This window comes from Microtus oregoni, unplaced genomic scaffold, assembly GCF_018167655.1.
Source record: "Microtus oregoni isolate MIOR12 unplaced genomic scaffold, Mior012 000062F_ref0000492, whole genome shotgun sequence".
In the NCBI taxonomy this organism is placed as follows: domain Eukaryota; kingdom Metazoa; phylum Chordata; class Mammalia; order Rodentia; family Cricetidae; genus Microtus; species Microtus oregoni.
In genome coordinates this window covers 4,179,774-4,205,191 of record NW_024543872.1, presented here as the reverse complement: position 1 = coordinate 4,205,191, position 25,418 = coordinate 4,179,774, and the positions used below count along the sequence as shown (strand labels likewise).

Genomic DNA, 25,418 nt, shown 5'->3' with positions numbered 1-25,418 from the left:
GTGTCTTGGCATAGCAAAAGAACAGCTAAATGCAATATCATATTCCCTACAATACTCTGCAATGATGAATTATAGATGATTTCCTAAGATCAAATATTAGTTTCCTTAAAAAGTTACCCATTAACTTTATAACAAATGTCATTCACCTCAGGTGAAAATCCACCAGATAAAGACTCAGAAAGTCTGTCCAGGCTCAGTGAAAAACGGATGTGATTGATTGGTGAGGACTGTCATGGGAATAGGGCTGAGAGAACGGACAGAACCCACACCTAGTGTCAGGCTGTGTCATGTCCTTTCAAATAGATTTTTATTTGCCAACCTATCTTACTCTTGGTTTGCTGTACATTCTACGTATTGTTCCTCTCACTGACTCTTTATAGGGTATTAGTGCATGCTTGGCTTGCATAAAAGTCCTTTATTTAAGCTGTGCATCGTAGCGCATACTTATAACCCTAGGACTTGGGAGGGAGACTTGGATGGGTTTCTATGAGTTTGAGTCCATCCCTGTCTATACAGTAAGTTCCAGGACAGCCAGTGCTGCATAGTGAGACCTTGAAATAAGTAAACAAACAAGCAAACAAACAAACATGCAAATCATCTCTATACTCACATTTCAATTGTATTTGTGTAGTCTTTTTCTTTCTAGATCACTTAGCAGGAGTAGCAGGATAGCTAAGCCTTTAAAATCTTCTTTTAAGTATGCACATTCATTCCTTAAACAAGTACGACACTGTGTACCTGGAGTCCCAGGACTGGAGAGTCTGTGAGGTAGGAGTAACCTGACTCCAAGTCCAACCTGGAGTATACAGGGAGACCCTGTCTTAAAAGCAATAGCAGTAATAATAACAATAACATATGAGTACTCTTTTTTTTCTCTCTCTCATATATGATGTCCTATCTGCAATTTCTTCTTCCTCCATTTCTCTCCATTTCTCCCCACAGTTTAGAAACAAAAGAGCAGGACTGCCTGGGATACCCACCTACTAGGACCTAGCAAGTTACAGTAAGACTTGGCATAAGCTCTCAAATCAAGGAACAATGAGGCAACCCAGTAGGAGGAAAAGGGTCCCAAGTACAGACAAAAGAGTCAGAGACACACCCCCAACTTTTGGAATTCCCACAAGAACACCAAGCAACACAATGATAGGGAATATGTAGAGGAGCTAGTTCAGACCCATACAGGGCTCATGTTTGTTGCTTCAGTCCCTGTGAGCTGCTACATGCCCTGCTTAAGTGATTCTGTGAGCCATGATCTCATGGTGCCCTCAAATCCTCTGGCTCCTATAATCTTTCCTCCCACTCTTCTGCCAGGTCCCCTAGTGTTTATCTGTGGATCTCTGCATCTATTGCTGAATGATGCTTCTCTGATGACAACCGGGCTGGGCACTGATATATGAGTATAGCAGAATATCATTAGGAATCAGTTCATTGACTTTTTTTCTAGTCATGTTTGGGTCTTTCCTGGCTCTCTGGGCTGTCCTGCCTGTAGTTCCTGGCATCCATGCAGTACAGGCATGGCTTCCCTCTTTGACTTAGATCTCAGGCTGGACTAGTCATTGGTTGGCCACTCCCACAAGTTATGCTCTACCATTACACCAGCATATCTTGCAGAAAGGGCAGATTGTAAGTCGACGGCTTTATAGCTGAGTTGATGTCCCAGTCCCACTATTGGGATCTTGCCTGGTTATAGAAGATGGCCAATTTGGACTCCATATCCCCCATTATTAGGAGGCATTGCTTGGGTCAGTTTTGTACATTCCAGGGAGTTTCTACTGCACTGGGTTTCTACACAGCCTCCCAAATGCATTCCAGTTCTAGTCGTCTCTCCCAGTACTCTTTCCCCCTCCACCCTCTGCCTGTTCCCTCCTGTTCCCATTTCTATCCATACCCTACCCACACACAAAATCTGTTCTATTTCCCTTTCCCATGGAGATCCATTTGTACTCCTTTGAGCTCTCTTTGTTACTTAACCTCCTGGCTCTGTGGATTTTAGCATGATTATTCTTTACTTAACAGCCATTGTGCATCTATAAGTGAGCACATACCATGTTTGTCTTTCTGGGTCTGGGTTACCTCACTCAGGATGATCTTTCCTATTGCCATTCATTTGCCTGTGGCTTTCATGATACCATTTTTTTAACACCTGAGTAAGAATCCACTGTGTAAACATCCCACATTTTCTTTATCCATTCTTCAATTGAGGGACATTTAGGTCCCTACATCCTTTTGGTACTGTCCTTTGGTTATAAGCCCAAGAGTGGTATAGTGGTATTTCTGAGGAGCTACCATATTGATTTCGAAAGTGGTTGTACAAGTTTGCACTTCCACTAACAGAGGAGGAGCGTTCCCCTTGCTCTACATCCCCACCAGCATGGGGGGGGGGCTGTCATTTGTGTTTTTCATCTTAGCCATTTTGACAGGTGTAAGATGGAACCTCAAAGTCATTGTGATTTGCATTTTCCTGATGGCTAAGGATGTTGAAAACTTCTTTGAAGTGTTTCTCAGCCATTTGAGAGCCCTCCGTTAAGAATTCTCTTTAGAGCTTGTCTTAGTTAGGGTTTCTATGAAACATCATGACAAAACCAAAAGTTGGAAAGGAAAGGGTTTATTAGACTTCCATTTCAGCATTGCTGTTTATTGCCGAAGGAAGTCAGGACAGGAGCTCAAACAGGGCAGGAACTTGGACACAGGAGCTAATGCAGAGGCCATGGAGGGGTGCTGCTACTGGCTTGATTCCCAAAGCTTGCTCTGCCTGCTTTCTTATATAACCCAGGACCATCAGCCCAGGGATAGTACCACCCACCATGGACTGGGTCCTCCTCATTGATCACCAATTGAGAGAATGCCTTACAGCTGGACCCTATGGAGACATTTCTTCAACTGAGGCTTCTTCCTCTCTGATGACTCTAGCGTATGTCAGGTTGATACATAAAGCCAGTCAGTACAACAGAACCCTTGTCAATTGACACACAAGCACATCACTATTAATCCACAACCCTTCCTTTCTTTGTCAGCCCCAAGATCTCACATTAAAAATATAAATAACTTTGAAGTCCCACAGTCTTTACAAATTCAAACACATTAAAATTTCAGTCTCTTTAAAATAGACAATCCCTTTTAAAACCCAAAGTCCTTTAAAATTCAAAATCTCTCCACTGTGGACTCCAGTAAAATACTTTCTTACTTCAAGAGGAAAAAAATCAGGGCATAGTCACAATCAAAGCAAAGCAAAACCAAATTCCAACCACCCAATGTCTGGAATCCACTCATGATCTTCTGTATTCTTTTAAAAGGCTTGGGGTACTTCTCTGGCTCTGCCCTCTGCAGTTTATACAGCTTATCTTCTAGGCTCGGGTGGGCTCCACTACACAGTGACTGCTTACCTTGATGGTCATCCCACGATACAGGCATCTCCTAAGCCGCTGGGGTCCCTTGGGGCAACTGGGCTGCACTTTCACCAATAGCCCCCATAGGCTCTTCTCATAATGCTAAGCTTCAACTTCTCTGCATGATCCTTTCACTCTTGGGCCTTCAATTGCCACTGAGGCTTTACCTTCATCAGTGGCCTGTCCTTGCCTTTCACAGTGACAAGCCTCAACTTCTCTACATGACCCCCTCGTGCCTTCAAAACCAGTACCCCCTGGGTAACTTTTACATCTTACCAATGCAGTCTGCCAACACAAGGTGCAGCCTTAGTGCCTCCTGAACGCAGCTTCTCTGTGCTCTCATGAAACACTTCTCAGAAGTCTGCACCTCAGCAATGCCGGTCTCTTCTTCATTGCCACTAATTTCTTAGCTCCAGCTGACCACCATCGATTGTCCCAGTAACACAAGGTTTCACTTCAGTGGTGCTGGCCTCTTTAATCACAACTGACTCTTCAGTCTCAGCTGACCAGAACAAGGGAATCTTAATTCAAAACAGCAAACAGCCCAGACAACTTCTCCAGATTTCCCTCTGAAATTCCCCAAGCCAGGCATCCCCCTGGGCCCTACTCTGCACATTCTTCTCTTCCAAGCTCCCACAGAACATCCCACTGATCTTGCCACACCCAATGTCTTTTTTGGTCTGAAGTTTTGTGCTAGTAACATTGTCCTTTGCCTTGGGACAGCTTTTCAGTCTCATGAGGTTCCATTTATTTTTTGTTGTTCTTAGTGCCTGTGCTATCTGCGTTCTGTTCAGGAAGTTGTCTCCTGTGCCATTATATCTTAGGTTATTCCCCCACTTTCCCTTCACTCGGGATTAGTGTATCTAGTTTTACACTGAGGTCTTTGATATTCCTGGACTTGAGTTTTATGCATGAGGATTGATATGGATCTATTTGCATTCTTCTACGTGCTGACATCCAGGTATGCCAGGATCATTTGTTGAAGCATATAGTTATTCTTAGCTTCAGTCTCCAAACTTGAAATCCACAGTCAGGTTCCTAGAAACCTTGACGTCACTCAGTGACTCACTACCTAGAGCAATCCTGGCTCCAAAGTAAAGCCCTTTATAAAAGCCAGCATTCTTCCTTCCCTGTGCTTCCCTCAGTCAGGTTTTTGCATTCAAATCTTGACCTGTTTTTTTTTTTTTCCTTATGGAGAAAAGTTTTATTTTCTCATAGTACAGATGACATGGCACTTAACAGGACAGCAAGGGGTTTTGTCCATTTGCAGATGTTGTTGACAACTGACAGTCTGAACATTGCAGTGGCCTCTCGCTGTCCCTTATGATGTCCAACAGTTATTTTACTCCGGCCATCCTCCTTCTTACAGCTACCAGGCAGCTGACTCCTCAGCACCATCTTTATCATGCATGGTGTTTTGCTCAAAACAATGGATTTTCATATCCTGATGCATATATGTAAATCCTGCTTTTTGGCATTCTGTGGGACATTCTGTTGGCAGTGTGGTGTTTGGAAAAGAAAGAAAACAATAACAGCAGCAAACCAAAATAAGCTGTGGCATTTTACTGGTCATGCGAAGTTTATGTAACTGTGCTGTCTCCTTTCTTTCCACCTTAAGTGTGAAATAATAAGCCCCATTTCGAGGACTTACTATGAGAACATAAAAGATTATATAGGGGCTAGGGAGGTGACTTTGCAGATAAGGCACTTGCTGTAATTTTTGCAGGTGATCTGTGTTCCGATCCCATCACCCACATGGTGGCTTAAAACCATCCACAATTCTGGTTCCGGGACATCTGATTCTCTCTTCTGGACTCCTCGAATGCATTGCACTTATCTATATGAAGGCAAAAAAATGCACATAAAACAAATTAAACAAATCTAAGAAATAATAAAATAAATTGTATAAATGGCAGGTTGATCAAAGCACTTCACACAAAGTGCAAAATAAACAATTATGGTGGCAATCAATAATAAAGGTAGGATTAATTTAGCTTTGCTACACTTGACTGTGTGGTCATGAACTCATGGCTAGTTTTCATGAATTCTGTTGGAAAACAAGGCTAGGACCTAAACTGGAAGGCTATTGAAAGGACTAGAAGACTCAAATGAATGGTGGAGCTTGGCACCTGCTGAATATTTAATGCAAGGCCGCCTGCCCTTGGCCTTGCCCTGCTATCTGTGATTTCGACAGAGCTCCTCCAGATGCTAATGATCCTGTGAAAATAGCCCCAGAATGGTGCTTCATGCCTGCACAGATGCCACTTTGATTATCTTTAACAACACTCCCCCTTTATCCAAAAAATTCTAACCACACTTCCAAATCCAAATGGCTCCTCTCCATGAAACGTTTGTTAGTTTCCTATTTGCTGCTGACCCCACCACCCTCAACTCCCCATACTGGATCTTATTCCCTCTCACACCACTTAACATTTGGGGCACTGTATCTTGTTCCTTGCAGAGACACAGTGCCAGGCAGCAACTGTGGGCATAGGAACCCATTCCCACAGAGGCTCACCTGCAGGTGAGAAATAATTCTCCAGACACGGATGACAGTCATGTTTACCCCTGTCTTTCTTTGTGTGATTGCAGCTTCCTTGCACGAACAAGGGATGGTTCAAATGACCGTGAAAGACTACATGAGGTAGGTAGCAGAGTCGGCCACTTCGCTTCGAAATTTTACATCTACAACATTAAAAGAGGTAGAAACAAAGCTAATGACTTTTTCTTAATAGTTCTGTAGTTCTTGAGAGCGCATGAAATGTCCCTCTCTTAAATACTGTGATGGAGCATTTTTGATAGTCTTTGGAGAATTAGAGGTGCCTTAAATATTATAAAGGTGTGAGGGAATACACTGACAAATGCTGACCTGCTATGAAACTTAATTACAGTCTGCAGAAATGCATTTGACTTCCATGCATCAATTTAGAAGGTGTACTCATGTCTGGCTAATGACATTACTCAGTGTACAATCTACGGACTCTTTCCATGTTGATGAGAAGCTGTGCGTCTCTAATGACGGAGAGGGTAGCTTACAGGGTGTGCTCCCCTGTGCAGCTCCATGACACTGAGTATAAAAGCCTTCCTCAGACTAACTAAACCGAAACCTTAGGTGGGGTTCAGAACTGTGCTTTGCAAACCCTCCAGACAATTCTAAAGCGCAGTATAGTTTAAAATCTGCTAGGGCTGAGCTCTTTAAGGCAGGGGACTGCTTCCTGCTCTTGGGTCATTCTTGGACTTTCAGAACCATTCTAGAAAACTCCATGCGCAGTGCTGATGTGGACACATTCCACAGTTCATCCTCCTTTCGGCGCTCAGTGGTTTCAATCTGATGTGGTCACATATTTATAAAGCCCCAACAAAATCTCCCAGGGAGTTCAAAGAGGAGATGAAGAGCTGGGCTCAGGGACAAGCTCATGCCCACAAAGATGGATCAAACCAACAAGGGCTTGTGGGTTCCTCTGGATCTATGGCTGGGCCTGCTTCTAGGTTGCCCAACTGAACCATTGCAAAATGGATGTACCCCTCAAATTCAAAAAGAAAAATGAAATCCAAAGATAGAAAGATACGGAGTGGCAGTCTGACTCTCTGATGTTGTGGAAAAGACACTGATCAAAAGCACCTGAAGGAGGAAAGGTTTGATCTGGCTTACAGGATGCAGTCCTTCACTGGGGGCAGCCAGGGCAGGAACTCAAGGCAGGAACCTGGAGTCAGGAACTGAAAAAGAGACCACAGAAGAATGTAGCTTGCTCAGCTAACTTCCTGATGCAGCCCAGCTCCACCTACCTATGGATGGATCCATCCACAGTAGACTGGGTTTTCCTCCACCAAGAAAATGTCCTGCAGATATTCCCACAGGTCAATGTGATAGAGGAAATTCCCCAATTGAGGTTCCCTTTTCACAAGTTGTTTGTGTGGCAAGTTGAAAATAAACAAACAAAACAGCAACAAAACAACAACAACAACAACAAAACCCACAAAAAACAACTAACCGGCACACAAGGCTAAATAAACGGATATATTTTCCCCTTTCCTCAAGCTCTATGGTCGTTTAAAACTAGATTCTTATTATTCAGGAACATGTTCTTTCTCATCTTTAGTGAAAAAGAAAACAATTAAACAGAGAGGCAGGGTCCAGATGTTCTTACTCAGTATGGACAGGACTAAAACAAATTTAACAACTCAGGTTTAGTAACCTAGTCTCTTTGGGAACATTGACATCTGCAGAGTGTTGTTTGATAAACTTTAATTGTATGCCAACTGTCTAATATGATCCACGATATACCTGAGCTACATAAAACAGGATCATATTATAATACAGTTCAATTTTCTTTGGAAATGCTTTAAAATGTTTTACAATACAGGAGTACCAGATATGGTGATTCCCGTTGTTTTACATAATAAGGGACTTCATTGCTATTGCCTGTGGTTGGCCACAAGAGCCCTGGGGACACAAGCCAAAGATAGCTAGCCATGAAGTATGGCATCCTTCTTCATTGTGAGAAATTATGTGGAGTACCTCCAGATCCTTTGCTTCATGTCATTCATCCCATGATATTAACTTCTTCCCTCAAGTTGGAGCCTAGCAGAGCTGTGTTCCCGAAAGGTCCCCCAATGATTTGCCATCTGTCAAGAGTGAGATATTCCGCCACCTTTCTAATAAGCACTTGCGGGCACCTAACACTTAAATCTTCACACCTGCTATAACAATGCTCCGAAAGGAAGAGAAGCCCTACGCTGCACACACCTCCTCCTTCCTAGGCATGGCCACTGCGGGCTTATGAGAAGCCAGAGGAAACACAAATGCTTGCCCCGGAAGGGAAATCATCTCAAGGGCCTCCGGGGAGAATCTAGGTCAATGTGATTCATCTTTGCTCCCCTTCCCTTCTAGATCTCTGCACCAGTTCTCAGAGACGCCTACCCTGTCCAGAGGGACTAGTTTCAATTCTTGCTATTCCACCACAGGTGTACCACAAAGGTATGTGACTTTCGTCCAGTTGCTTCTTCTCAACAATTGGCTTTGTGAGATTATAGATGTGTACGTGAGAGATACTGGTTGAATGAGTGGGTGAGAGGGTGAACAAAGAATTTCCAAATCTGGTTTTCAAGAGCATATTAAACTAAGCATTGAAACTGGAAAGGAGGTTAAGTATGTATCACGAGAAAATACCCAATGAATGATTAGACCATGCACTTGATGGAATTTCATTCATTCCTTGACAAAACAAGGAAGATGTATGCAGACTGCAGCTCTACCTGTTAGAACGGTCACTGTCATATTTTAAGGAAAAATCACAAACTGCCAAAAAGCAAGCCAAGCAGGTAAAATTTACAAACTGTATATACACCCACAGAGAAAAATAAACTTATAGATTTAGTGGAATGAAGGTAAGGACTAAGGACAAAAATTTATATGCATTATTTTCCTTTACAAAAGGTGAATTCATTTTGTTTATTTCTTGTGTAATTAAAGATGTTAAAAGTTAATGATATTTTCATAATGATCCAATGTTTAATGACAAGTCAACCAATAATCATCTTGGTGGCCATGGTACTGTACCCTTTGGAAATCAGTCCCTTGCTAACTGTGTGTCATAGGTACCTAGACTTAGAACTTACAACACTGCAGAGATTCAAAAAAGATTGGTAAAAATGGACTGAATAAAGATTTATGCAGTGGGATCAATGGATAATGAATTAAAATTTCATGTGAAATTTAGGATTCTCTCCAAACTAATTTCTCATTTGGATCTTCTTTACACCAATTTGTCCATGGCATACAATGACTGGTTGTCACTGCAGCTTTCTAGATCATTCTAATGATTAAGGTATCCCAGCCAAGCCTTTTAGACCCCTCAATGAGGGTTCCTAGCTTGCCTTTTCTTCCTTGATTGGGTTAGAAGGCAAATCAGCAAATCTGTGAGTGCCATCAGAAATGACAAAAGTGACACAGGTGGTGTCAGGGAAGTGGACTTTCCCGTGAGACTAATGAAATTAAAACTCTGGTGAGAAAATGATCTGCAGCGTCTCAATAAACTTCTGAGAGTAGCCTGTGAAGTAAAGACCTTCCTGAAGAAGCAAGAAAACCTGCTGAAACTTCGTGAGGGATTTCCGTTCCCATGGAGTCGACGGCACATGAAGTTCAAACACTTAGGGAGAAGTGAGTTGGTATACATAAAATTCCTAGATAATTGACTCTTCATTTCTGTGCCAGTACAGACTAGAACATTTTGACAAAAGGATTTCTTTTTTTCTTAGCCAAGTCAAAACAAAATACAAGCAAACAAACAATAAATACCACAACCTATTCTAATCCTGCCTAGGGGCTTTAAAGCATTATTTGGAAACATTAACCCCATAGTGTGCATTCAGTGATATCCTTGACAGATTTGTGTACTAAGGATGTCCCAAACTGATGCTTTTAAAAATATTCATCTAGGAGTTTCCATTCCCAGTTTCTATTTACTCTTTGGTCATCAGCTATAGTTCTGAGGTGATTGTCAATGTATGATTTCTACTCCTCAGTCTTCCTGCCCTGTCCCATTTACCATTTGCCCAGTGGGAAAGGAAAGCCAGATGGATAAACTCACAATTTTGTTTGTAAAGCACAGGCAAGTGTCCCTGGGTGGGATGACTGACTGTCTTTAAATGAGCTGTGTGAGTTCCAGTGAGCTTACCTTCTGTTTGTCTGTTCAAGATCCTCTTTCACTCAAATTCTGGAAGACTGAGTGAGTAGGAAGAAAAAATGACTTACGGATCTATCTTATAGATAAAGATATTTTTTTTTTATCTCAGCATTCCTGAATGGTTGGAATTTTGGGAAAAAGACCCTGTGGAGATTCTCTTGGATCTGGGCTTTGGTGCTGATGAGCCAGATATATGCACACAAATCCCAGCCAGATTCCTTGGTTACAGCTCAGCAGCCAGAGGAATCAACATCCGTGTTTTTCTTGAAGCACAGAAGCAGAGGATGGACTTCGAGAATCCTGACTTGTATGGTAAGTAGGAGCCTGTGGCACTGCATCTCAGTCCCTGGCATGGAGTACTGGGGAAAGCCACAATATTTGACATGATAGGCTTGCTGATTGTATGTGATACCTCAAAACCCCAATGGCTTAAGACAGAAAAAAATTGACATCTTGATCTCTCTTTATGTCTGCCGTGATTTGGGATGTATATTTAGAAGGAAGACTGACATGCTCCAGTGTCACTGAAGGATCTTCCTTGCCTCTACTATAATCTGGACCATCACTAGTTGTAATGACAAGGGAAAGATGGTAAGGGAAAAGTATACTCAACGCAGGTCTACTCAGATGTCATTGGCCCAAACAAGTCACAAACTTTAAGGCAGTGGAATGTGCAATCCTGGGTAAGCCCAAAGGTGACACACTCTCTTCAGCAATCCAACCACACCCCAAGAGAGAGACCAGCCTGCTCACTGCGAAGCCTTAAGTGAAAACTTCTCCTCCACTAGAGGCTACTTAGACTTCTACTGTCTATGCCTTGAAATGCAGCAGGTAGCTACTCACCTGTCATATGTGGCCGATGTGTGGTTTACCTATACTTAGTCATTATAGACAGTTTGTACTTAGCATGTTTCCCAATCCCATGGACAGTGGGATTCTCTAAGGTAGTTTAGCAGATCCTCTTGGAGAAGGTTCACATTAACAAATAAGTTAGGAAAACAGAAACCTTATAGCTAAACAGTTTATTTATCTGGGGTTTATGGACAATCCTCAGGCTCCTAGAGGGAAGGTGGATAGCATGTTTAAACTCATTTAAATCTGCAACTCCACTTGGGTCAGCAAGGGACACTTCTGTGGTACACATAACAGAGTTTGAGAAAATTTAGATGGGAAAATAGGGACGTTCTGATTCTGATGTAAGTTCTTCTAAATTCACCTGAAGGGAAGTCAGTGAAGAGGAACTATATTCTCAGTTATCGAAAAAAGAAACTTCTCTTGGATCTCAATTTATTTTCTCTTCCTCTTCTTCCTCCTCCTTCCTCTTCCTCCTCCTTCCTCTTCCTCCTCCTTCCTCTTCCTCCTCCTTCCTCTTCCTCCTCCTTCCTCTTCCTCCTCCTTCTTCTTCTTCTTCTTCGTCTTCTTCCTCTCTCTCTGTCTCTGTCTTTCTCTCTGTCTCTCTCTCTGTCTCTCTCTATCTCTCTCTCTCTCTCTCTCTCTCTCTCTCTGTCTCTCTGTCTCTCTCTCTCTCCTCTCTGTATACGAAATGATTCTCAAAATCTCAGCAGTGAGTTTTTTAAGACTATGTAATCCTGAAGGTGTTATGATATATTCTTTTTACTTCTAGAATGAATTACTATGGTTTCCCCTCCTTCCAGAAATGAAATTTCTTTAATCAATTTTCTATTTCTAGAAAGTAGCCAGCCTTAATAGTATTTATGTAGTGTTTCAGCTAATCTATAAGGTAAGAATTTCACAAATGAAATTGAAACATTGGTTATAGAGGATCAAGTGTGGGCCTTTGGTCCTGGCATGGGTACCTCACTTTCTTCTACACAACTAAAATACACTAACTTCAAGAAAGCCAAGAAAGCCAAATGTAAAATAAGAAAGAACTAAGTTAGTTGACTGCTCAAGGCAGAATTGACGAATGCCTCATTCAAAGTTAATGCAGAAGATTCAAACCCAGGGTAAGGATCAGCTATTTAACCTGCCCCCAAGCCAACACAGAATACTCATACCTGCTCCAGACTGCTGTTCTCTGATGTGACTGAACTGATCAAATTGGTAGGTTTTGTCTTAGTTTAAGCATAAAACTTGTTATGAGATGGATAGAAAGCAATCATAAAATCAATTATGTTCCCAAGTTCATCAAAGACATGATAATCCATACAATCTTAAGAAAGGGGAAGAATGTAATCAGAATCATCTGGAAACACCAAAAAAAAAAAAACCAAGAATTCCTCTAAAGACTTGAAAAAAAATTCCTCTCTATAAAAAAATTAATTTAAAACAAAACAAACTAACAAAAAAAAAAAAACCCGCCATGGTCCTCCATACTTCCAACACCTCTTCATTTATCCTAGTGGCATCAGGAGGTGTGAGTGTGTCACTCAGTATGTTTATTGCAATGAGCCGTTGGTCAGTCCAAGGCCTCCAGTTTCTGATACACCATCACCACTGAGTGATGTATCACTGGGTTCTCATTGGAACTCCTCTTAGATATCCTGTTGTTCCCTGAGTTGTGGAGATCCTGAGGTTATCAATCAACAGGTCCTATCCCTTGGTGCACTCTAGCAGGTCATAGATGGGATAGCTATCAGGGTACCCCAAGGATGTGGGACTGGACCACTGGGAGCCCCCACAGGCAAGGGGCAGAGTTACTTCTCCTAGCCCCATGCCATCAGGGCCAGCTCTCCTACACCTGTGATGAGGGATGGGACTCTCTCTCCAGGGTGCTGGGGTCAGTTCTCCCATGGGGCAGCATCACCAGCTCTGCTGATGCAGAGTTCAGCCAGGGTCAGCTATCCTGGGCCAGTGAGGGACAGGACTGTCTCAGCACAGCCTCAGATTTCAGCATCCATGGTTCTTACGACCCCTGTGGTAACACAAGCCATGGACACCAGTGCAGACCCTGGCTGCTGTTGGACAGTGGACCCAGACATGGCTGATGGCAGCAGCCCAGTCCCAGCCGTGTGTGGTTATACAGGTCACTCGGATTGTCATGACCCCTTATGGCAGCGAGGCCCTTGGACACCAACATGGATGCAGGTGACAGCCCAGACCCCTGGGATTGGCATTGCCTTTGATAATATCAGGAGCCATGGACAGCAACACAGACCTATATTGCCTATTCACATAACTGTTTTGCTGTATAGCACAGCTACATGTATAGATAGCTATAGTCATCTGAGTTAGAAAATAAAAACTTGAACATTTACTATGTTTGGCACAGAGCTAAGCACTGCCACTGCGTGTGTACTAACGCATGCACAGTGGGGTTAGACTTTCAGTGATGGATGTTTTTAGAACCAAGCCTTCTGATTCCATATGCTATCCCATATGTGGGTGATGGAGATGATGGACATGATGGTGAGACAGCTAGTGTATGAAGCTGTGGGAAGCATACTTGGACAACTTCATGCTGGAATCCTGGGTTAGCTTTAGGATGTGTTTTATCCTTTGCAGCAGTACAGATGGACATTGGGACTTGGTCCCTTAGGAAAGCACTCTCCCACTTAGCTACATCCTCAGACTTGAGTTTATCTTCTGACATTTATTTCTACACATAAACATATAGAGTCACATATCTCTAGGGTTTTTATGAATTAACATATAAAAACCATGGATATATATGAACTCACAAGTTATGCACATCCAAGTAACTAAATGAAAAGGGTATCAGCCCTCCTTGTGAAGCAGTGACTTCTCATTAGGCAGGGGCCTCATCTTCAGAGAGTGTGGCATTGCTGGGAGAAACAGAGTTTTAACAGTTTGAAGTCTTAGTATTCTTGATGAATCACATTATCCATTTTTTAAGTTCATCTTCCTTCTTTCATTTTAATTCACTTATTGCGTATATACCTGTGTACATGCCTGAATACCATAACACACATGTGGAGGCCAAAGGACAGCTTGTAGAAGTTGGGCTTCTCCTTTACTATATGGATTCCAGGGATCAAACTAAAATCCTTGGGACTGGCTGCACATGACTTTACCCACTGAGCCCTCTCACTAGCCCCATTGTTTAGTCCTTGTTATATAATTTACTGTTTTATAGTAGTATCATAGAGAAAAAAAATCCTAAAATTTCTATGTTCTTGTGTCCTTCAGGCAGGTTCCGACAGTTGGAAATCCTGGATCATGTGACCAATGCTTTTTCATCTTTGCTGAATGATGTTAACAACACCCAGAGCCAAGATGAAGAGAAAGTTGGAAGAGAGGGTGTACAAAACCCCACATCGACTGGAGCTAAAGAGCATCGGAGAAGAATGAGTCAACTTTTAAAGAGAACTTCAAGACAGACCATCAGGAGAGAAGGCAACCCAACACTGTCAGAATCATTCAAGACTGAAGACAGTATTTCTAGTCTGCCCACAAAGCCGTGGGAGTCTAGGCTGGGGCTACAAATGGCTTCCACTAGCCATGATGGAGGTCAAGTGCCTTTTTCAACAGAACATGGTTCTGCCCAAGTCTTCAATGACTTGTCTCCTTGTCTCCCTCCACATGCTCTTCTGGACAAGCAGTTGGCAAAACAGTCTCCTCATACCAGAGTACCTGAGGGGTCAGTTAGAAGGAAAATTTGGAAGGAGAAATGGATTCCCATGGACAAGCTCAAGAATTTGTCTCACATCATGAGTAAAGGAGTGGACTCCTTTGAAATGGAGGAGGTGAGTGCTGCATCTGCTTGCTCGATTTCCGGTTGGAAATGGCCTAGCCTGTAGTAATAAGGGTGGCGGCGGGGCTGCGTCCCCAACATCCCGGCCGCCTGCCCGGCTAGCTTATGCCCCGAAATAATTACATGGACACTGTATTCTTTTAAACACTGCTTGGCCCATTCTCTTCTAGGCTAATTCTCACATATTAATTTAGCCCATTTCTAATCATTTGTGTATGGCACCCCAAGGTGCGCTTACCAGGAAGATTCTAGCCTATGTCCATCCTGGGTCGGAGCTTCATCCCGGGAGCGGGGCGTCTGCTCCCGAGAGGAAAGCGGTCGAGTCTCTGAGCTCACTTCCTCTTCCTCCCAGCATTTTGTTCTGTTTACTCCTCCCACCTATCCTCTAACCAATAAAATGGGCCAGGGCAGTGCCTTTATTACCCAATGACCTTCCTCCATCACTAGCCCACCAAACCTTTTTGCTTTTTACCTCCATTGATCCACTTGACATCTCAGTCTTTTGCTATTTTATCTTACAGTTTCAAATTTAGTTTATACTGAGACACTTATAGTTACTGTAATTGCTCCAGGCAACATTAAACTGGTACAAAACCAACCTTCTATTGTCTTAGTTACTTTTTTATTGCTGCAGTAAGATACCATGACCAAGGCAACTTCTAGGGAGAACAGCTTACTTAGAGGCTTATATTTCAGAGGGCAAGCCCATGATCATGGAATGGAGCATGCCAGTGGGCAGGTGGGCATCTAAGCCTCCCTGATCCACAAGTCCTATACAGAGAGCGCTAACTGGGAATGGCATAGACTTTTGAAACTTCAAAACCTGTCTGCACAGACATCCCTCCTCCAACACAGCCGCGACTCTTAACCCTTCCCAAACAGTTTCAACAACTGGGGACCAAACATTCAAACAAAGGAGCCTATGAGGTCATTCTCAATCACCATGTCTATTTTTTTCTATTCTGTATCGAAGAGTTATTTCTTCCTTTACTCTCACTCTATTTTTTATTAAGTATCTCAGTGTGATTTTTAATCTACTGTCTATCATTTTTTTAAGTTCACCTTCTTTAAGTGGTCAGTTCAATTACTCCCACACAGTGGCAGTTGTCCCAACAATTTTCCCTGTGTTCTCAGAGCCCCAGGATGAATCCCTGTGAAAGGGGTGCACCTGTCAGTTTCCTCTGACTTCCTGAACTCTTGGCACTCTAAAGACCAAAGGAAGAGTCAAGACGTACTTGACAAAATGTGTCATGCACCAATCTTAGTAAAGCACTAAGAGCTCAGGGTAGGCCTTGAAACTAGGGGGTTTAGTTTCCTTTGTTGACTTGCTTTAGGGTTCACATATTGAGACCCTGATTCACCTGAAATCTCTACGTGCTCTTTCTTACCTTTTCTCGCTCACAGTAATATGCACTCTTTTTTCTTATGTCTTCTATTGTATTTAGTTGATAAATGTGTGTGTGTGTGTGTGTGTGTGTGTGTGTGTGTGTTTGTGTATTTCCTCTTACCTCTGGAAACTAGGATGGACCATGCGCTTATTGATAACTGTTAATATAGCTAGAGAGGACGAAGGAAGGATGCTTTGCAAACCCTCGTATATCTGAATTGCTCCAAGTACACTGGGGGAATTGATTTAATTTATAAATCACAAGATGGAAGATGTCTCTCTGCTTAGCCATCAGAGCCATCATGTGCCAAACACAGCCACCAGCATAGATTTTGTAACAGAAAATACTTTGAAAGGAGAAGTAACATGGACAGGCACACAAAGCAGTGCCAGGGAGAAACAGGGGCAGTCCGCAGATGGGCCCTTATATCACTCTCTACAAATGCATTTTGTGAAATCTAAGAAGCCACAAATGGTGAACTTAGTGGGAGTAAAGCTTAACAATGCCTTGAAAAAAAACTGGGTTTTACTCAAGGGAGGATGCCTACAGTAACCCTCTGCCCCCAAAAGATGTGAATGTTTCATCATATATACCAAAGAGCATAGTACATATTTATGTGTGCATGTGTACACATGCCTTATAGAAATCCTTACAGGGATTTATTTATAAGATTAAAACACCACTTTTCATACCACATCATTTTTTTGCCAATTTATAACACTTTAGCAAAGATCTGTTTTCTTCTATCTAGTTTGGCAATTTTATGCATTATTTTAAATTTAATATTATAAGGCAAATGTATACTTATAAGGATTATTTGAACACTAAAATAATAGTTTTGTTAAGTATTTCCAGAGTTAAATATCATTAAAGTACTCTAAATTAGTCCAAAATGGTTTCATAGAAAACTGGAATATTGGTGGAAGGAGAGAACTGACTTCTGAAGTTTGTCCCCCATAAATGTTCACACACAGACACACACACACACACACACACACACACACACACACACAATGGATGCAAAAAGGAAACTAGAATATTATGTAGACTTTCATGACCAACTTCAACATTTTCTTGTATGTGTGTAATACTTCCTATGTACATAAAGCAGAAGTAACCGTAAAACAATAGAAAAGAAACTCATCCCCTTAAAACAAAACAAAAAGGGTTTTTGTAAATATTATATTAGCACTGGGGAAAATACTTATTTCACTCAGTGCCAGAAGAAAGAGTAAAGAAAGAACCTAGGGATTCAGCATAATAAATAGGAACCAATGTTGGATTTAATGTCTATTTTTGAATGGCAAATCTAAAAAGTTAATTATAAGAAATAAAAATATGGGTGAAATTGACAGATTTCTGGGGCATTTAAATGATAGTCATGATGCATAAATAATTGTCCAGCGGAATTTTAACTATGGTTGGCCAAAATTCCCTTATAGCCAGGCCTGTTGAATGTTGCTTTTGGCCATATTTGGCTTGAATCTCCAAATTATAATTCCAACAAAAGTTATACGTAGATTTCTAATGCAAAGAGCAACACATTCTATGTTTAATTCTACTAAGAAGAATTTCCTCTAAAGTTATCAAGAATATTAAATGTACTTAATACTTGTGAAACCCATGCAGGTATGTTATATGACATATGTGCCTTTATGGTCACGATCAATGGTCTGCACCCTTTCTTCTTTTCATGAATGAACCCTGTATTACAGAAAACACATGCAAGGCCAAAGGTATTTTTGTCATTTGGCATCTTTGTTCAGTGAAGACTGCTTCTTTATCCAATTTTTATTGATTTTTAAAACTAATATCTTTGTATCTGGTAGAAAGCTCAGGAATATTCTTGGCATTTGTTTTAATTTAAATTTATTTTTAAAGCACCCTTTTTTTCCATTATTGTTTTCTAATTGAAAAAAAAAATGTGTTCTGCATTGTACTAAGCGGAGTTTTCTTCATGCTAATGATGTGGGAAGAGAACTTTCTCATTACCTTTAAAGATGTGGTGATGCACATTGGTTTGAGCCACCAAAACCAGTAGAAGAAATGCTGGTAAGTTCGTCTAATCAATTCCGAGTATAAGAAACCAAATTCCTGGTAAGTTCGTCTAATCAATTCCGAGCATAAGATGCCACTCATCCAAATTCCCGAATGAAAACTTTTGACTTCATAGCTGTATCCAGAAAAAGCTTGCAAGACATAAATCCTATAAAGAAACACTCCAAAATGTTTCCATTAACTGTTTTCACCTTTCAAAGAATATCTGGGTGACACATTTGTACAATGAGCCATGTTATTATTTAAAGGTAATAGTTTCTGCTATGTTTTACCAATAGCTTTATTATCATTTGTAGACTGTTATCCATTAACTTGCCAAATATTTCAAAAAATAAGTTCTGCTCTCTTAATTTAGAAATAAATTGTGTGTGTGTGTGTGTGTGTGTGTGTGTGTGTGTGTGTGTGTGTGTATGTAAGGGCTATGTAGCTGCTTGATTATCTAAATTACTGTGCATAAGCATATCAAGCCATAATTAGCTAGCTCTCTCCCACACATTTAATATTCTTCAGTCTCAACAGAAATTTCTAATGCACGAATTCCATAAAGAAGCCTTGCCCCTCCCACCCAGGCATGATCCTCCCCTCCCCTGAGCTCTTTTGCTTCTTTGAGTCTTTCTTGTGGATGTCTACCCCAAGTCCTCCCAGAAGCCTATCACCTAGGAGTTCGCTACTCATGCTTGTCCCTCTATGTGGTTATCTGTGGGTAACCATTGTTTATTGGTTAAATAAACTGAATTTGTTATGAAAATATTGCTAGTAAAATCAATGTATTTTGACATCTTAGGTCCAAAGCTTTGATGAAGACACTGGCAACCCTCTTAACCTGATTTCAGGAATGGCAGGTAAGTATTTAATAAGGGATATGAATGATTTTCATCAATGACCGTTGAGAGGGAATGAAACGGCCAGTACTTTAGAACAGTTAAAATACATGGAGATTCATTATCTCCATGAGAGTTCTATACATTTCTGTACTATCTGAGTTGTAAATTTTAAAATACTTCTCAGGAAATATTCGCTATCCCTGTGGCTGTCGTGTGTGGCTTGTCAAGCAGTATCTACCTGAGCTGTGTGTAGTAGAGTGGGTTTAACATCAGAGTCTGAGTGGGTGATTTCCTCCTCCTTCTTCCCGGTCTGAGATACTGCACAAGTAATGCCATTATGCAGGCTTCAAGTTTTCCATAAACATTTAAAAAAAAGTAAGTGCAAATAATTTTTTTAAATCTCCTACCAACTTTTGCACTCTAAATTTTGTATGACCCCTTGTCAAACTCTCAGGGGATAGAAATTGCCAGCACGCAGCCTTCCCGGTCTCTTCTTGGGATGATGCTCCACATTCTAGATTAGAAAGTAAGCCCTGCTTTGTCCCTGCTTCTCATCTTCCTAGTCACAGCTCTCACAGCTGCCATGATCCTTCAGTGGAGCTGGAAGCAGGCAGAGATTAGTCAAGCAAAATAGAACAGATGAAGCCAGTGTGTTTCCTGGAAGGAAATATGCAAATTTTAAATTTAATTTAGTGTGGTGTCAAACACATCTTTTCCATTACAAAGTGTATGTATGGGTCTCATTTTGCTAAATGCTGTTTAGAAATTATGCATTAGTAATTATAGGGTCCTGCTGATTACATAAATTGTTATCCTGCTCTTCAAGTAATTACCACATAACCTGCATTGAGGTTTAGAAGACAAAAATAAGCATCTGTTTTCCATCTAATTGAATGCTTCTCAATGAAGCTGGAGGTCCCCTTGTCAATAGGAACTGCCTTCCTTGACATTCAATTAGGAGGTCTACTGTTATCACATAAGCCATCCCAATTATTCCGAAAAGATTATGTGGGAAGTCGGACAAAACGAGAGATTGAAAGGAGAGAAGTGATAGTTTGCCTAATAAGAAAAATCTGGACAGGCAGGATTTTCCTTTATTTTTTTTATCTTCAAAAATAGTGTTGGTGCCAAACTATGGTAGCACATGTCTGTAATCCCAGCACACAGGAGGCTGAGGCAGGAGGATGATAAACTTGAGACTAATCCGAGATACCCTGTCTTAAAACAACTGAATAAAAATAGTACTGAAATCAAAAAGTAAAATTAATTGGGTTAATGAAGCAAGAAGATTATCCTTTATCACTTTGAAATATATGTACATATATTCATGAAATTTTTTAAATGCAAAATTCCAAAGATTACTTCATCTAAATAAGTACGTGAGTTTTTTCATGGCCAGTAGACCATGGCTGTATAGTTTTAAGACACTTGTGGCTGATTTTTAATCCCTTGGGTGCTTGCTGGATGTTGGGATGTTTGCTCTTGGAGCACTTCTGAGAACCCAGCCTTGTGCTGCATAGAGATGCCTCATTTGGACATCCTGGTAGATGGCCCTGAATGAACTTCCATATGAATGAACCATCTTGAATGCCTGGCCTAGGCAACTTTTGAGCTGACTCTAGCCCAGAATCAGGTGACAACCATATTGCCAAGCAAGCCGGCCTTCAAAACAATGGAAAGCAATTGTTTAAGGTTATAATTACACATAAATAATTGATAATCTCATTAACCATTAATGCTCTGTTGCTTCTATACAATGACAAAATTCTGAATATTAGCAAGAAGTCGAACTATTTTTGTGCATGAATTTGAGCAAGGTGACTTCTTAGAGGTGAGGGAGAGCAAAGCTGTGAACACTGTATCCTTGCTTAACCTCTCAAAAGCTATCACTGAAATGACAAGGTAATATAAGGAAGGGAAAACATATGCCTGCTTTTTCAAATGGGGAATGTCCATCTTTATAGTTTATAAGCCATGGGGGTCATTCAGGTTCTGTAGGAGAGAAAGAATGTGAGAGGAGTTCTGTGGATGATTCTAAATGAAGAATGTATCAAGGGATTAAAGAAAATGGCTTACTAAAACAGTATAATATGTCAATGACATAGAACTCTTAGACTGATCAGGACACACATTTCCTGGCACTGTAGAAAATAAACAAACATGGAAAAACACCACAAGATTTGGTCTTCAAAACCTTGTTATTTAGAAGAAATATCTGCCACTAAAAGACTGACTACAAGGAAACATGCAAAAATGACTGGAGGTGATGTGTGTGAAATGTGTGAGGGAAATACAGGCCCTGGGAAAACAGTCCTCCTGGGGTGAAATTCTATTCCGACCTAGCATGCAAGGTCTGATTCTGCTTCTGACGATAGGCTGCTTTCCCACGAATAACTGCAATTTCCAACATGTTTCTCAAAAGTTCTGCCTAAAGTCCCTGAAAATGGAATGTGGGCAGGCAAAGAGTGGAGGGTTTCGGTGCTTGAGAGAGAAGATTGGAAGCTGGGCAGGTTCTTCAAGGAAAGCACAATCCTTCTCCTGTCTGAGGTGACGTCACTTGGCACCCTTCAAAAACTCAACCAAAAAGTTGTGCTGTAAGCCAAAAAAAAAAAAAAAAACCAGAAGACACAGGGTGGAAGAAAGACAGAAGGATTCAGAAGATACAAACCCCAGAAAGGACATGGCCAGACTAGGAAATCACAAAATTCTAGGCATGAAATGTGCCCACAACACTGTTCAGTGTTTCAACTAAATATACATTATAAAGACCAAGAAATAGCAAAGATTGAAAGAAGTTTTAAGAAACAGAATTCCATTTGGGGCAATAGCTGAATTTTCCATAAAGTTTCCTTGCATCCCAAGACAGTCGCCATTCTGTGTCTAGGCACAGTAAAATTCATTAAACATATGAAGAAATAGGGATGTTTAACTAAAGCTTACACACACATGTTCAAAGAGACACAGAAAAAATTAGGGAAACAAAGACAAGGGATGTTTCATCAGAAATTATGGAGATCACCAGATGATACTCATAAGTCAGAATCTACTTGTAGAGTAGCGCCATGGAAGACGATAATAAAGACATCTGCAAACCACACTAACTAAAATACCTCACCAGAGGCATGCCTCCTGTCAGTAATGCTCAAGGAAGTACTTCAAAGATGGATAGCATGCCTCTGCTGAGGAGATCGATATGTATATATGTATATTCATACATATATATATATATATATAATTTATGTCAAATAGGATATGAAAGTCAGTAAGTGGACTCGTATGAATATATGAAATGTAGTAATAAGAGCGGTGGGGCTGCATCCCCAGCACCCCAGCTGCCTGGCTAGCTTATGCCCGAAATAACAAGACACAAACTGTATTCATTTAATCACTGCTTGGCCCATTTCTATCTAGCCTCTTCTAGGCTAATTCTCACATATTAATTTAGCCCATTTCTAATCATCTGTGTAGCGCCCCTAGGTGCGCTTACCGGGAAGATTCTAGCCTATGTCCATCCTGGGTCGGAGCTTCATCGCGTGCGTCTGCCTGGGAGCTGGGAGCATGGTGTCTCTCTGAGGTGTCTGCTCCCGAGAGGAGAGCTGTGGAGTCTGAGCTCACTTCTTCTTCCTCCCAGCGTTCTGTTCTGTTTACTCCTCCCACCTATCTTCTTTTTTTTTGTTTTTGTTTTTTTTTTTTTTTTTGAGACAGGGTTTCTCTGTGGCTTTGGAGCCTGTCCTGGAACTCGCTCTGTAGACCAGGCTGGTCTCGAACTCACAGAGATCCGCCTGCCTCTGCCTCCCGAGTACTGGGATTAAAGGCGTGCGCCACCATCGCCCGGCCTCCCACCTATCTTCTAACCAATGAGGGCCAAGCAGTTTCTTTTTATTTAACCAATGACCTTCCTCCATCAATGAAATGGCAGAATAGCAAATTTGAATGAATTGTGAAAAATTAAAGTCATAAAACCATAAAAATAGAAGTACAGAAAAATACTAGTAGTAAGAAAATAAAATATACTTTTTTTTCTTCTTTTTTTTTAAATTTATTTATTTATTAAGGATTTCTGCCTTGTCCCCACAACCGCTTCCCATTTCCCTCCCCCTCCCCCGATCAAGTCCCCCCCCCCCTCATCTGCTCGAAGAGCAATCAGGGTTCCCTGACCTGTGGGAAGCCCAAGGACTGCCCACCTCTATCCAGGTCTCGTAAGGTGAGCATTCAAACTGCCTAGGCTCCCACAAAGCCAGTGCGTGCAGTAGGATCAAAAACCCTAAAAATACACAATGAAAGCACTTAATCACAGAGTGAATAACTCAGAAAATTAATGAAAATTAGAAGATTGTAGAAAAATTATCTAAATTTATGGTTAAGGACAAAGAAATTATTTAATAAAGAAAACACCAGTTAGATGGAGCTAGGAAATGCTAAGTGGATTTAACAGGTAGTTAGAGTTAGAATCTTCCTATTTCTGCTTTGGCTAGGATTCTGAAAAATTATATCATATACAAAGCCATTAGTAACAGATAAGTAGATGGATAGCTATGTGATAGCTAGACAGACAGGAATACAGCGAGATACATGATAGGCAGGATGCTACCTACAGCTTTCCTAAAGAAATTGTAGGAACCAGTTCCCCCTCCTGAGCCTTCCAGCTCACCATGGTTATAAACAAGGAAGAGGTTGCAGAAAGAAGAAGAGAAAGCAAGGGCAGTGGGTGGGGAGATGTTGCGGGTGAGCCCCAGGAGCCTGAGTGCTGCCTATCTGACTATGGTTAGGGGATGGCTCCCATGGAGGAACACAAACAGAGTGGAGAAAAAATGTGGCTGCAGGTAGAGAAATCAATTGAGCAGAAGGGCTGATTGCTGAATTTGACCATATTTTCCCAGATTTCATCTCTGCAATTAAGAGGTATCTTATAGTTGATGACTGACCTTAGTTTGACAGGGGCTTTTTATTTCTTTCTCAGTGGTTTCAAATCGATGGTCTCTGATATTCGGTGACAACTGGCATAGATAAAAAATAATGTCATCTACTAAGCTATTATCACTGCAGTGTGTGGTGTTTACACAGGCAGATAAACACTGGCTATTGGTTTTATGCGTTGAGCACTGGCTAATAGACGTCCAGGGAGACAAATCTGGAATGATAACAAATTGGAATAATGGCTGGAATGAACATTTTGATTTGGGAAGTTGAAAGACAAAGTGGAAGAAAGACTTTATTTCAAAGCAAAATGGAAAAAACAGACAAACAAAAACCAGATGGTGTATTCAAATTGGGGAACTGAGGGGTAGTGTTTGCAAAACTATTGGCCAGTTTGATAGAAACCAATATATCGATGCGAATTCTAGATTAGAAGCATCATGCTGACCCTGCCGACTCAGGATGGGCAGTCGGGAAGGAACTTGTACCTGGAACCATGAGTACACATTTTACTCCCAGCTGTACCTGTCTGTGGAAGGAGGAAGCTAAGTGGCAGTCACCCAGCATGAGGACAGGGGAGACAAGTACTCCAAACTTCTGCTCTCCTCATCCTCTCCTCTCTAATCACCAAATCTAAGTGGAAAGCACAGACTACTGGCTTTTAGTAGGCTTTGATTTTTTTTATGTATATATCTATCATACTTTGGGCAAAATTGGTAGGTATTGAAATAGAATAGTTTACCAGGCCCAAGTATATCAGCAAAATTAGAATATGTAATAGCAAAGTGAATTGTATGAAGATAAAGGATTTGGCAAGGCAAAGGTAATCCACAAATTTTCAGACAGAAATACACAAAGAAATCAAATATTTCGTTAGTAACACTAAATGGCAAATTGAAAAATAAAAAAACCCACAACATTATTACTCTATTATTTAGAACTGAAAAGTGTGAGCCGATGATTTTACACCCAGACATGGTTTTTCGATATGAAAACGTCACCTAACATCACTTCCAAAACCTCAGCAAGCATCAACCCCCTCCTCAAAAACAAAGAACTGCAGACATACTTGGAAAGGTGAACCCAGGAAGCAAAACCCAGTACCACACCCTAGCAGCGGCAGCTTGGCAATGATTTCCCCAACGTTTATGCTTCTGTGTCTCTGTCTAGAGAGAAACTTTGAAAGCACTGGCAACATGTTTCAGCTCAAAGTGCTCTGAAGGAGTAAATAAGTTTATATATATATATATATATATATATATATATACACACACACATATATACACACACACACACACACACATATATATATATATATATATATATATATATATATATATATATATATATCTTAGCTGCTGCTCTTTTTATTGTTCCTCTCATTAGAAGTTACTAAGAGGATTCTAAAACAGTTAAGATAGGGTATGGAAGAAACAGACCTAAATAGAAGAGCGGCAAGATGTGCAGTTCCAGTTTCAGTCTGG

At 41.0% G+C, this 25,418-nt stretch overlaps 1 protein-coding gene across 2 annotated transcripts in view; it reads left to right on the top strand.

Annotated features, from left to right (window-relative positions):
• Positions 1-25,418, top strand: part of Itprid1 (ITPR interacting domain containing 1) — a 127,067-nt gene that overhangs the window by 43,938 nt on the left and 57,711 nt on the right. For both annotated transcript variants that reach the window (XM_041640049.1, XM_041640047.1), the window contains exons 5-9: positions 5,979-6,030; positions 8,278-8,364; positions 10,182-10,384; positions 14,183-14,739; positions 18,978-19,035. In XM_041640049.1, coding sequence (XP_041495983.1) covers positions 5,979-6,030; positions 8,278-8,364; positions 10,182-10,384; positions 14,183-14,739; positions 18,978-19,035 — 957 coding nt within the window. The remainder of the gene's footprint in view (positions 1-5,978; positions 6,031-8,277; positions 8,365-10,181; positions 10,385-14,182; positions 14,740-18,977; positions 19,036-25,418) is intronic.